This window comes from Notolepis coatsorum (genome assembly GCF_963971535.1).
Source record: "Notolepis coatsorum genome assembly, chromosome: 13".
Taxonomy (NCBI): domain Eukaryota; kingdom Metazoa; phylum Chordata; class Actinopteri; order Aulopiformes; family Paralepididae; genus Notolepis; species Notolepis coatsorum.
In genome coordinates this window covers 13,538,914-13,552,175 of record NC_140177.1, presented here as the reverse complement: position 1 = coordinate 13,552,175, position 13,262 = coordinate 13,538,914, and the positions used below count along the sequence as shown (strand labels likewise).

Below are 13,262 nucleotides of genomic sequence, written 5' to 3'. Positions count from 1 at the left end.
CGTCAAAATATTAATTACCATACCTGCCTGCAGACACTTGAGAAAAGGTAACTTGAGAAAAGGTTTTGCATTTTTCTATTGCAGTTTTGCACAATAAATGTTCTTAAAATACCTCTGTACTATTTGAAGAGTACAGTAATAGCTGCCATACCAGTGTTTTACCCCTTCAGAAGATAAATGAATATACCGTGATATATACCGCTACCGCCTATGCTTCCAATTATACCGTGATTACAATTTTAGACCATACCGCCCAGCCCTAGCGCAGAGCTACAGAACTAACAGAGCAAGCATGGAGCAAGTGCGGAGCTACAGAGCTAACGGAGCAAGCGCAGAGCTACAGAGCTAACGGAGCAAGCGCAGAGCTACAGAGCTAACGGAGCAAGCACATACCTAACAGAGTGCAGAGCTACAGAGCTAACGGAGGAAGCGCAGAGCTACAGAGCTAACGGAGCAAGCACAGAGCTAACGGAGCAAGCGCAGAGCTACAGAGCTAACGGAGCAAGCGCGGAGCTATAGAGCTAACGGAGCAAGCACATACCTAACGGAGAAAGTGCAGAGCTACAGAGCTAACATAGAATAGAATATAATAGATCTTTATTGTTATTGTTACAGTTGTTACAACGAAATTTAAAAATGCAAAAAACGGAGGAAGCGCAGAGCTAACGGAGCAAGCGCAGAGCTACAGAGCTAACGGAGCAAGCGTAGAGCTACCAGAGCTATCAGAGCAAGCGCAGAGCTACAGAGCTAACTGAGCAAGCGCAGAGCTACAGAGCTAACGGAGCAAGGACAGAGCTACCAGAGCAAGCACATGTATGTATATATATATATATATATATATATATATTAGAGGTGGGCATAGATACATTTTTTTTAATCTAGATTAATCTATCTGCAATCCTGGATTTAATCTAGATTAATCTAGATTAAAATGGCAAACAAAAAAAAACAAAAAAACTGCCGAAGGCATTCAAAATGTGTGTTCTACCCAAATAATGACCAGAAGTAAGTCCTTACTTTTTCTTTCCTCATGTTTCTCAGGCCAGGTGGCCCATTACACCATGAGCCCATCTCCCGTTTCCAAAATGCATTACAGACTGTTTGAAAAAGCTGTTTTGCTATGATAATTGGTAATAAAATATCAAAATAATGTTCAATAAGATGTACTTGTGTTTAATAAGTTGTTTTATTCAGAAGTTAACACAAACAAATAATATTACCAGTACAGTACAGTATCTAGCACACTCTCAGGAGCAAAACAGAAAGAAGCATTTCAAACTTGAACTTTGGAGTTGCTCAGTGGCCAATGGTGTCAACTGTGGTTGTACTGGGCAGCTCCCAGGTGTGAATGGAACTGTGAATGTGAAGCAGGGCGTTCCTGAAAAAGAGTATCTGTGCTCAGCGAACCTACCCTGGGTAAATAAAGGCAAAAAAAAAAGAAAATGTAAAGTTTTTATTTTTTTTAAATTTTTTTAGATTAATGTGTTAATTATATTATCGCGCAATACTAGTATCGCGTTAACGCAGCACGTTAACGCCGTTAACGGCCCAGCTCTAATATATATATATATATATATATATTACTATGAGAAACGGTTCAAGTCAACAGTAGGCTACACAAAGTGCAGTACACAATGTACCCTAACTGGCATGATATACGACATACGCTGTAGTCTGTGCAGGTGTTGGTGGTTAAGAGTCAGACACACGCGCAGGTGATCGATTGAATGACAATTTTATTAACAGATTGCAGAATGGGTACAATACGGTACGGCTTAATACACACAATTGTTAAGGGGATGCAGACCAGAGAAATACTTTCGTCTTGTTTACATCAGGGTCCCCCATTTTCAATTCATAATGAATTGTAAGTAAGGGTGCAATTAGCACCATGCAATCCATTCTTTGTGGATCTAGCCCTTAGTGTTTTATGGTGCTTTCAGCCGGTCTTCTATAAAGTCAGAAGTCTATTATTTGACATATATTAAGTCATATTTATGAGGTGATGGTGTTCAGGCGCTAACTAGTTATGACCAGATCAGATCCAGACAGATTATTCAACCTTTCTCTCTTCATGCAAGTGGTTCCATCGACCTTTCGGGAATCCTAGTATGTCAGTATCATACGTGTTGTCTCATGATACTCCCATGTTCCCCGGTAATCATGGAACCGGACTTTACCACTTGAGGAGTACTGACTGAACTGGAGAAACATGCTGCGTTCACGTGGTCCTCGGGAACTCGAGGGTTGGTCTGAGTGTATTCTGTCTTTCATCTGACCTGCTATGTAGCATTTGACATCAGCAGAAACATTGAGAACCATAATTGGCGATGTGGACAATTCTGCACTACGCCACTAGCACCACATGAACGTGAATTAACGAATGGTTTATTTTGAACATTAAATGTAATCAAATAACTATAAAATACAAAGATTATTTGGTGGGAAAAGAAGAAAGATAAAATAATAAACAAAACAGTCTCTTGTCCGAAAAGGAATAGGAAGCAGTGATATGCTTATCAGGTTCTGCCCCTATTACAATAAACCATTAACCTTTAACAAAATCATCTGTGAACAAAATCACTTGTCCATCGACCAAGTTACTATATAATCAAGTTGTACGCATTTTAATTGATTTGTTATCCTTTTGTCTCTCCTTGTGTTATTGTTGTGATTCTATATGCTGTGTGATTTTATATGGCTTTTCTTTGCTTATCTCTATAGTCACTAAATGTGACTGTAAATGAGGGTAACCTCGGTTGCCTTTGAGTTTAAATAATGGTTTGAAATTAAATGATATGATAGTTAATATATAACATGAATATGAACGCAGCACTAACGGGCCTTCCTTCTCCTTCCCCTCAGTCCAAAACACCCCTCCTATGGTGTTCCAGCCTCTCATGCCCCATTCAATGATGACACCGCTGCCAGTCAGCCACGCCTGACCTACTCGTCCCGACCCCGCCCACCTCCTGGCTGATGATTGGTTGAGAGCTTCTGAGGGGAAGAAGAGTGAATCACTTCGCAGGGTTATGGCACTGAACATGAATGGATTCCTACGAGAATGGATGAGTTTGATTCACCCAGGGACGTGTGGCGGAGGGGCGGGTTTAAGCAGAAGACACATGCTAGCTGGGTACACACACGTCTGCCTGCTGTTGGATCGTTGGTAAACTAAATATAAACATTGTATTTGCATATTTGTCATGATATGAGTTACCTTTTGGACATTTGGTTACCTCTGTCTTCAGACTTTAAAAATAACCGATCCAAAGTATTCCGTTGCTATGGGAACACACTTTATTTCCTGTTAACTGTTAACGTTAGCAGGACACTACAGCGAGTCATTCAGAATGTTGACGTTGACATGTTTGAAGAGGTCGCTGTACCCAGCATGCACTCTGGTCAGTGTGTGGATCTATCCTGATGCTAAATGTTTTGATTTTCAAAATTAAGTAGATTTTGACTGTGAAAGTATAAAACAAACCCAAAACCCATAAAGTTGACTAATCAAACTCAGCCATTCCAGTGAGGATTCCAGAAGAGAAGAAGAAAAGCTGTATGAGACTTTCTGTTGGTGTATTCTTTTGTGTGTAATATTATATTATCTATTATTGGTTATTAACTGACATTTAATTTATTTGAAGAATATAAGACCAGGCACTTTGTTAAGTGTGTACTTTGTATTGTTTGGATGCTATTTGAGTTGAGTTGATTTATAACTGGGAATATGGGTGTGACTGGTCTGACAGCTTGTTCTCGGAACAAATCGTAAATAAACCAGTAACACCAGCTGTGTTGTCCATAACTAAACACCTATAAACCAGTAACACCAGCTGTGTTGTCCATAACTAAACACCCATAAACCAGTAACACCAGCTGTGTTGTCATAACTAAACACCTATAAACCAGCGACACCAGCTGTGTTGTCCATAACTAAACACCTATAAACCAGTAACACCAGCTGTGTTGTCCATAACTAAACACCTATAAACCAGCGACACCAGCTGTGTTGTCCATAACTAAACACCTATAAACCAGCGACACCAGCTGTGTTGTCCATAACTAAACACCTATAAACCAGCGACACCAGGGCCCCATTCCCTGTAGCTGGTTCAACTAAGTCGATCAAAAGTCCCATTATCCAGATTAAATTAACCTGATGTTTGAATCTGCGCTTTCCCTGTTCCTCGAAGGTGGATTCAGTCTCGTTAATTCGAACCAAACTTGATACTCAGGATAATTGCGCGCGGCCGCGTCACCTGAAAAGACAGCAGGTGTCGATCGCAGAAATCCTGATTTTCTAACGGCATTGATTGATTAATTTAAAACTTTATTAACAGATTGCAGAATGGGTACAATACAGTACGGCTCAATAGCCTCGCTGACAAGTTAAATGCATAATTTTAAGTCCCTCATTACCCCAATCAATCAGATTATATTCCTTTAAATGTGCTGCTGGCAGTAGGCTTAATGGAATGAATAATCGAATGAGATCTATTGCTAGCGAAAATAATTAGTTCAACTCTTTCAGAATAAGTAGATAGAAACAAGCCCAAAGAGTATCTAATTGTTACAAATTAATAGATACTTATGAGGATGTACTGTATGCGCTCGGCTTAGGTATCATGTACTTTATATATAAATACATGGTTCCCAAAGTTTCAAGGCGCGACCCGAAATAACGTGTCGGAGAGGCTTGGAGGGAGGCTATACAGTTTCACTGTTAATCAGGTTTTAATCTTCGGACATCATCCATACATGCATTGAATTGATTAACCTTTGGTTTATACCAGTGACACATCATCAGATAACAGTGCTTGAGCAGATAAATGCATTTTCTCAAATGCATTAATGTCAACGGCTCATTAAATTTCTCAAATCCGTCAAACAGCGCATCTCAGACATTTTAATCCCAGTTACAATATCACTAACGTGTGAGTGATAGTGATACAATTAAACAATCCACAGATTCAGATTCCTCGTAATTCATAATCCACAGTCCACGCATAGACCCACTGCGCCACTCAGCTGCCAACATGAGGGGCTTATTGTAAACACACCTGTCTCATCAACACTGAGGGGCTTATTGTAAACACACCTGTCTCATCAACACGCCTCTACTTCCTCAGGCGCCTAAGGAAGTTCCAAGTCAGTCAGAAGATCCTTAAGAACTTCTACTCATGTACAATAGAGAGCATCTTGACCGGCAACATCACCTCCTGGTTTGGGAATAGCACTGCACAAGACCGAAGCAGACTACAAAGAGTGACACGTTCAGCCGAACGCACAATTGGAGGGGGGCTCCCCACCCTCCAGAACATTTACAACAAGCGTTGCACGGGCAAGGCTAAGAGAATCATTAAAGACTCCAGTCACCCGAACAACTGCCTCTTTGAACTGCTGCGGTCAGGCAAGCGATACCGGAGTCTCAAGGCGAGCACAGAAAGACTCAGAAGAAGCTTCTATCCCCAGGCCATCAGGCTGCTAAACGAACAATGAATGAACACTACACAACAACAACCACCAAACGCACATAGCACACACATCCACACGCACACACTCACTTTAAACAAACACACTGTAGCACCCACTCCACACACTTTATAGCACACACCCACTTTAAACAAACACACTGTAGCACCCACTCCCCACACTTTATATTTATTGATGAAGGATTGCACTACAACTCGTACACCTTACTGTAAATTGTACCTAAAATTGTACCTCATCCCATTTCTGCTTTGCACTAGATAGTACTGTACATTAGTACACTGCATAGTATTGTATATTATATAGTAACTCAGAACATTGTACATATGTCTATACCGAACACTGTGACCTCATTTTTCTTCTTCTAAATTACATGCTATATTATGTTATTTGATACTATCTTGTCTAGCACAGTCTCTGGAGCGTAACACTAAGAAGCATTTTGTATGAAAGTATTCTGTACTTCTGTATGACAACTATTAAAGAACTTGAACTTGAGGGGCTTATTGTAAACACACCTGTCTCATCAACACTGAGGGGCTTATTGTAAACACACCTGTCTCATAAACACTGAGGGGCTTATTATAAACACACCTGTCTCATCAACACTGAGGGGCTTATTGTAAACACACCTGTCTCATCAACACTGAGGGGCTTATTGTAAACACACCTGTCTCATCAACAGAGGTTTTCATGTGATTCGCACTCCTGTGTTTGCCATCAACACAGAAAGTGGTCCGTGTGAATCTCATAGAATATGGAGATATTTGTCTAAATATGTTTTCTGACAGAACTTTCAAAGGAATTAGATACTATATGACAACTACAGTATATATAACTATATCACAAGACCTCGCATGGAGCGTTCTATAGCTGAATATGGAATACATGCAATGCGTAAGATAAGATTCCTTTATTGATCCCCTTGGGGTATGGGATATCAACCATCTAGGCCAGGTGATTACCAGAGAAGCAAGCAGACTCATCAATGGCATCACAATAACAAAACAGGAGAAGAAAGGAAACAGTGTTTCATTCAGTGTCTTTATTGAATCAGCTACTAGGAAGGTTTTGACATCAATATATCATCATAAATTCAATGTCCATACCTTGGCAGGATGACTGCAGAAAGACGGTGAGACCGATATCGACCGTCATGTTTTTCATCTATTTTCTACTGGTATCGTGTGTGTGTCTGGGCCGGATCCACGGGAGTTCTACTGAAGGCGTATGGAGCAAAGGAAGCCTTTCCAAACTAAGCTTGCTTCATCAATAACTTAAAAGTTCACCATCAGCAAGACTTCTCAGCCTCTCCTCTCATCAAAACAGTTTCCCACGCTGTGGGGCGGAGCTAACGGGAAGCGATGGGGTTTATGGGAAATGTGGTCTGGGAATAGAGAAATAGCCTACCAACTGTTTCAGCAATGCTCTCATTTGTTTACCTTATATAGTCAAGTTAGACCGCGCTCACAAGTTCTGTATCACACTAGCTCACGCTCAGCGTTTCATGCATATATCTCGCTTCAGCATATATATATATACATATATAATTTCACAAATGTACCTTTAAATGCCAGCATTCATCTGGCCACACCCCCATCCGCTTACCTATATAAGCAGGGATGGTGCCACACACTCATCTCCTTCTCAAATTTCATCACAAGCAACGTGTTGCTCATATGCCCACTTGACGTGGAGAAAAATATTTGCTGGAAAAGCAATGTTTACGAGGAGAGGAAGAACAAGGAGATACGTTGACATCATATCTTTATTTTCTCTCTCACTATTTTCGAGAAAATACGGCGATGTTGTCTTCGTCACTGGAGTGTCTGGAAGATGGTGATCATTCTAAAACCCTCCACCGGTTTTCATATTGGGAGCACGCCGCTGCATGCTTCTCAACTGCAGTTCCTTGTTGTGTTGGTTGGGGTGAAACCTTTCAGGCCACAGCTGAACTGTAGGACGCGCCGCTGTTGTGAGAAGCGGTGGGTTTCAGGCTGGGTGAGTACTGTTGCTGGCAGGCTTCACTTGTCTGTTAGTGCTATGGGGGCTAATTGACAATGTTTATGAAAACCGGCCCCAGGCTAGGGTCCTTTGTTCAGCCTCCTAGGCGACAGAAGACCTTGGTCTGAAGACCATTGTAGTTTTAACTAGTGGGCTGCGACCATTAACACTGGTGATCCCTGTGTTTTCTGGATGAGTGGGTATCTCTCTGTCACCGTGTAGCCCCTTCTTTCATATCCAAATGAGAGTATTCCTTCACGAGGAGATATGTGCATAAGATGTTCGATAGCGGAAGATCTATGTTCAAGTCAGCTACACAGGCCAGTTTGGTATTGTGCTGACTCCGTCGGGTGTTGGTAAAATCACTGTTGTAAAGCTGTGTTGACATCTTGTTTCTTTTTTCTCTTAAAAAGTGAGGAGGGTTTCAGAACGGCGGCCTGTCTGGGTGAGTGTTATATCATTGTGTACAAGTTCAGGTGATAGCTGCTTAGCTTACGGTTAGCCAGTCAGCTGTTAGCTGCGGCGTCAGCCTGCTGGGATCACTGCGTGGCCTACAGAGGTTGGGCCTACTGTTAGCCAGTCAGCTGTTAGCTGCGGCGCTAGCCTGTTGTGATCACTAGGAAACGTTAGCTTGCTGCTATCGGACAAGGCCAGCGCGGGGTAGCTCCGGCTACTCGCGCGCCGCCGCAAGCTCCCCTCTGGTCGCGTGCGCCGTTCGCTCGGCGTCTCGCGAGCAGGGGCAGTAGCGACTGACGGTTGGAGCGGCCGTTAGCTTAATGCTACTCTGTTGAACGTGCTTTGATTATAACATGTTTTACACTCTTGACTACGACGTCATCTTTGACAGGGGATGTTCGTCGACCCTGCCCTGAGCCAGGACGGCAAGGATTGCGTCAACAAAAGGGACCATAGCGACGGGTGGAGCGGCGACGCTGCCCAGATCGAACAACACAGGATGGCTGTGTTTCTACGGTGTCTTGAGACTGCACTTCGCTGATCTACGCTCCGGGTAGGACAAAGGTTTGACCAGACCTTATACGCGTCTTCCGGCTTTACCTTCTACATGTTTTGTAAATAACGCTGTTTTCCAAAAACGTGTGTTGCTGCAATGCATTTGGGATACGACGCGAGTTTTGTGTGAACTGTCTTGTCACTGGTAATTAGCTTCTCCGGGCAAATCGGGTTGTTGTTACAGATGTGAAAATGATCTGGTTGTTGTGTGAGAAACATCATGTGTGTTGTTATGTACCGTGTACTCACAACTAAGGTAACTAACCTATGAAGCTATGCTTAGTGACAAATGAGTGAAAGAATATTCTTTTCTCAGCCTGTGATGACAATGAACAGTGTGTTCACATATTAACAGGTTCCTGTTTTAACTGGCCGTATTAAGGGTAAAGTAGGAGGATTGTGTTTTTCCCCACGGTTCCCTGGGGACTTCTTCATCCTCCTATCAGACATGTTGTTGCACTACAATGTGTCTTTGTGTGGTAGGGATGCGATGTAACCCTTAGCTTGATTGTTGAGGTTGTGCTATGACTGCTGGAGAAACTTTATTTTCCTAAAAGAAAAGATTGTTTGGTCGCTGTCGTGTGTGCTTAGCAAGGCCTGTGGCCGATACTAATCGAGAATTAAGTATTCTCTCATTATGAAAAACGGTGTTCCTCTGTAGAGTGTTTTTGCCATTTTTTGTAGGTGATGATGGGTTGTGTGTGTCATGTGACCTGCAACTGGGTTGGACTGGCCACAGAAGCACATGTGTATGTTGGACCGGGGCTCTTAGAGAGCCCTCTCTATTCTGTGTTTTTTCCTTAGTAAAAATCAGATAGGGGAGGGAGTTTCCTGGTCCCACGGCCTGGAATATTGGGCGTGTGCACCTCAGAAATTCCCCCGCCATAGAGTACGTCACCGTGCGCGTCTCTGTTGGTAGGACTTCCGTGTGCTGTTCAGGTCCATGTGATAGATCTGTTTCGGGGGGGTGGTCAGGGCTCCTCCTCACCAAGCGCCTATTCGGGCCTTCTGTGAGTTCGGACTCCTCCTTCCATGTGAGGGAGCCTCCATCAGAGTACAGAGCCTTCCTCCTCAGATTGTCAAAGTGAGTGGACCCTCTAGAAGGTGTCCTATTCTATTGTGTATGTATTCGATTCAATTCGATTATTGAGTGTGTATGGGTTCAGTGCCTCTTCCCCGAAGAGCCCTAAAAACCAATTTTTTACATGGCTCAAGGTGCAATATATTCTTTTCAATCTGTACAGCTCGCGTGGGAAGTCTCTCTGGGGATTCCCGTCTCCTTCCTATGGGAGGATGGTGGGATGTAAAAATGTGAAAATGTTTTACCCCCGGCTGTGTAGACTGGGATACATACTGTTGGTGCTTCCTTCTTTTCTATTAAAAAAAGAGTTGGAGTTAGGAAGTGTCACATCCCTCTTGTCGTTCCCCTGGGCGCCTTGGGGATTCAATGACAGGTCTAAATAGCCTGTTCATTGATATGGGTGTGTCCCGACGCACGTATAGTGCTAGCTCGCTATAAACAGGCGACTGACTGGCACGCCTTGGTTGCTTGAGGTTAAAACGGCGTTTTTATAGAGCAACTGAGATGGAGGTTTTTCCTCTTCCGACGACCACATCCCACAACCTGGGTTGGTTATCGACGGATTCTCGTTCATGTCTGGGGGATGATGACGGTATGGATCTGAACATATGTAGAGTGGTCTCACGCCCTGGGGGTGGGCCACCGGGCGCGGTTCGCCCGAACGTCTGGGTGGCGCCTTCTTTTCATGTTAAGATCAACACGCATATCTGCCCTTTCTCCTGGAGTAGGCATGTCGGCGTGGTTAGGGCACAGGACTGGTTCTGGTCACGCTGGTCCGGATCAGTTGAACCCGTTGTCCGCCGGGGATGCAGATCTGCTGTTCTGGTACCCTGAGGGACTTGGGCTTTTTTCAGGGGGAAAAATGCCAGGTCGGTCCGGGTGTCACAGGGTTAAGCACTATGGAGACCCTGGTTGGGTACGTTTTTACTCAGCACTGTCGTAATGGCTTACGGCCATGCCAGCCTGTACACGCTCGATCTCGTCGGATCTCGGCCGCTACACAGGTTGGTCCTGGTTAGTACTTGGTTGGGAGACCGCCTGGGAATACCAAGTACGGTGTGCTTAGGGGCTGGTTCTCCATTCTTTTTCGCTCCTCTCTCACGCATGGCGAAGAGGGGCCTGTTGGGGTGGTCTTTGACCTCCTCTGGTGACCCTGTGCTTCCCGTATCGCCAGGCCCGGTCCGAAGTAATGTTTCGTCGACCCGTAGGCCTGGGTTAACCCTTTTTTGAAAACTGAAACACTTGTACTGCGGTATAGCCGGTGTATACCCGCAGGTGTGTTTTGGAGTTTTTTCTTGAGGGGTTATAGGAACAACCACCGCGTTTGGTAACGCCAAGGTGGTTGATTCCCTGGTGTGTTGGAGCAGTGTCAACTCCCGGGTTCACCGTTTGAGGGTGCCCCTGCACGTTCATGACGTCTGCCAATCGTGTCAGCCTTCTCTGCCTCAACCCCTCTGGGTGGGGGTTTTTAAATGGAGGCTTGGTCATGCAACACCGCCAGCTTACGCTCCTTCCGCCGGGGCGGCTGTGTTCAGCTGTCCCCTCTGGCGCCTGTCTCGTCCGCAGTCTCCAGGCTAGGGTTAATAGCCTGTTGCCTGGTTTTTCCCCGGTGCGCTGCCTGCTTCCGTTGGTTAACCTTTTTTGTGTGCTTACGGCCATGCTGACTGCCTGTTCTGCAGGATCAGTGTGCCAGGCGGTGTACTATTGGGGGGACAGGGCCCGCTCGGCTGAGGGGCCTTTGTCCGAATACGCTGGCGATGTGGGGGGCGGGGTCACTAAGTGCCCACCTGGTGGGGTCTTGATGCTGGCATCATGGACTTCTCCGGGCCCCCGTTCCAGGGGGTCCAGTCCCTTTGGTGGGTCTGGGTCTTCCTTCGCGCTCCGCTGCTACGGCCTTGCCACGGGGTTGGGTTTACCCTTGACCCCGTGATTCTGGGGGCAGTAACGAGGTTTATCCCTCTGTTCGTTCCCGGGTGGCATGCAGGTTGTGCGTGTGTGTAGTCGTGGGGTCAAGCCACGGTCTGCTCACCCTGTGCGTTGAGTTGCTTGAGTGCCTCTTCGCACGGTCGGGTCCGTCGCCCTCCCGTGAAGCCACCAATAGGGGGGGTGCCCTCCATTAGGGTGGGTCGGGGGGGGCTCGGCCCTCCCTGATCTGATGGTTGTGGGGGGCCTCAGCAGGGTACATTTGTCGAGCTTCTAGCTCCCGCTCAGCTCCTATTATGCATGAAACGCTGAGCGTGAGCTAGTGTGATACAGAACGTTAGGTTATGACTATAACCAAGTTCTGTTAACACTTAGTGAACGCTCAGCGTCTAGACGCCGCTGCGGCCCTTGATTTTTCATTGTGGTGAAATTTGTTGGGAAGGAGATGAGTGTGTGGCACCATCCCTGCTTATATAGGTAAGCGGATGGGGGTGTGGCCAGATTAATGCTGGCATTTAAAGGTACATTTGTGAAATTATTCAGTGTATATATGCTGAAGCGAGATATATGCATGAAACGCTGAGCGTTCACTAAGTGTTAACAGAACTTGGTTATAGTCATAACCTAACGTTCTCACACTGGGTGCTGTAATCCCATAAAGTTCAGTATATCAAAAAGCAGGGTAGCCGGACCAGCACTCACAGGTTCAATGTTTTTTAATGGCAGCCTGAATAAATAGCAGACATGTTTCGGACAATGTCCTTCTTCAGTGATATGGCTAGCACTGGAAATACATTCAAGGTGATAGTTAAATACACCTGGCAGGTAATTACATGACATGACACGGCAGGAAATGACATCACAACGCAGGTGTGCGTGCCTGTGCAATGTGACCAAAGGAATGACCTATCAAAATAGAGTCCAATCATAAATTATAAATTATACATATATATAGATATATCTATATCTAACACCAATCTATATTATAAACAATACAAAACAAAACAAAATTACCAGAAACTTGATAACATATAACATGCCCATTAATTTCTAGGGCTAATTGAGCCACTTTACATATTTAATTAAATAGTTTCAAATTATACATTGGGCATCCTTGTGAAACATGCCTCTAGTTTAGCAACAAACAACAACTTTAATAAAACCAGAAATAACACTGTAGGTGTAAGGAGGTTAGAGGAAACAGGTTAAAACGTTCTCTTCATTCATTCCTCTAGGTTCGATGCAATTGAACAGGTGAATATAATAACATTCACGTTGCAACAGCAACTTGTGTCTGTCTCCACCTCGCGCTGGCCTGAGTACTAACTCTAGTCCCATATATTTGAGATCGTTGACGGTATGTTTACACTTAGAGAAATGTCGAGCTACCGACGACTTGACATCTGAATTTCTCACAGCACATTTGTGTTCACTTATTCTTGATTTAAAGGCTCTCGTTGTTTTGCCCACATAAGAAAAATTACAAGGACATTTTAGCAAATACACCAGATTGGACGAATTACACGTAATCCGTCCTTTGACTGGTATATTTTTCCCCGTTTTAGGATGTGCAAAAAATGTATGCCCTGGCACTGTACACAGGATTGGCAGGGAAAATTCCCATCTGAGATATTGGACATAAAATGAGAAGGTTTCTTTAAGGGCAAATCAGTTTTGACTAGGAGATTAGATAAATTCGCTTGTCTCTTATAAAAATAGTTAGGCGAATGCTGAAACGCTGTCCCTATAA

General features: G+C 44.4%; 1 protein-coding gene across 1 annotated transcript in view; it reads left to right on the top strand.

Annotated features, from left to right (window-relative positions):
- LOC311239713 (LIM/homeobox protein Lhx8-like) overlaps positions 1 to 3,825 on the top strand; it is a 30,364-nt gene extending 26,539 nt beyond the window's left edge. The window contains exon 8 of the mRNA XM_084328123.1: positions 2,866 to 3,825. Coding sequence (XP_084184249.1) covers positions 2,866 to 2,945 — 80 coding nt within the window. The 3' untranslated portion in view covers positions 2,946 to 3,825. The remainder of the gene's footprint in view (positions 1 to 2,865) is intronic.
- The last annotated feature ends 9,437 nt before the right edge of the window (positions 3,826 to 13,262 follow it).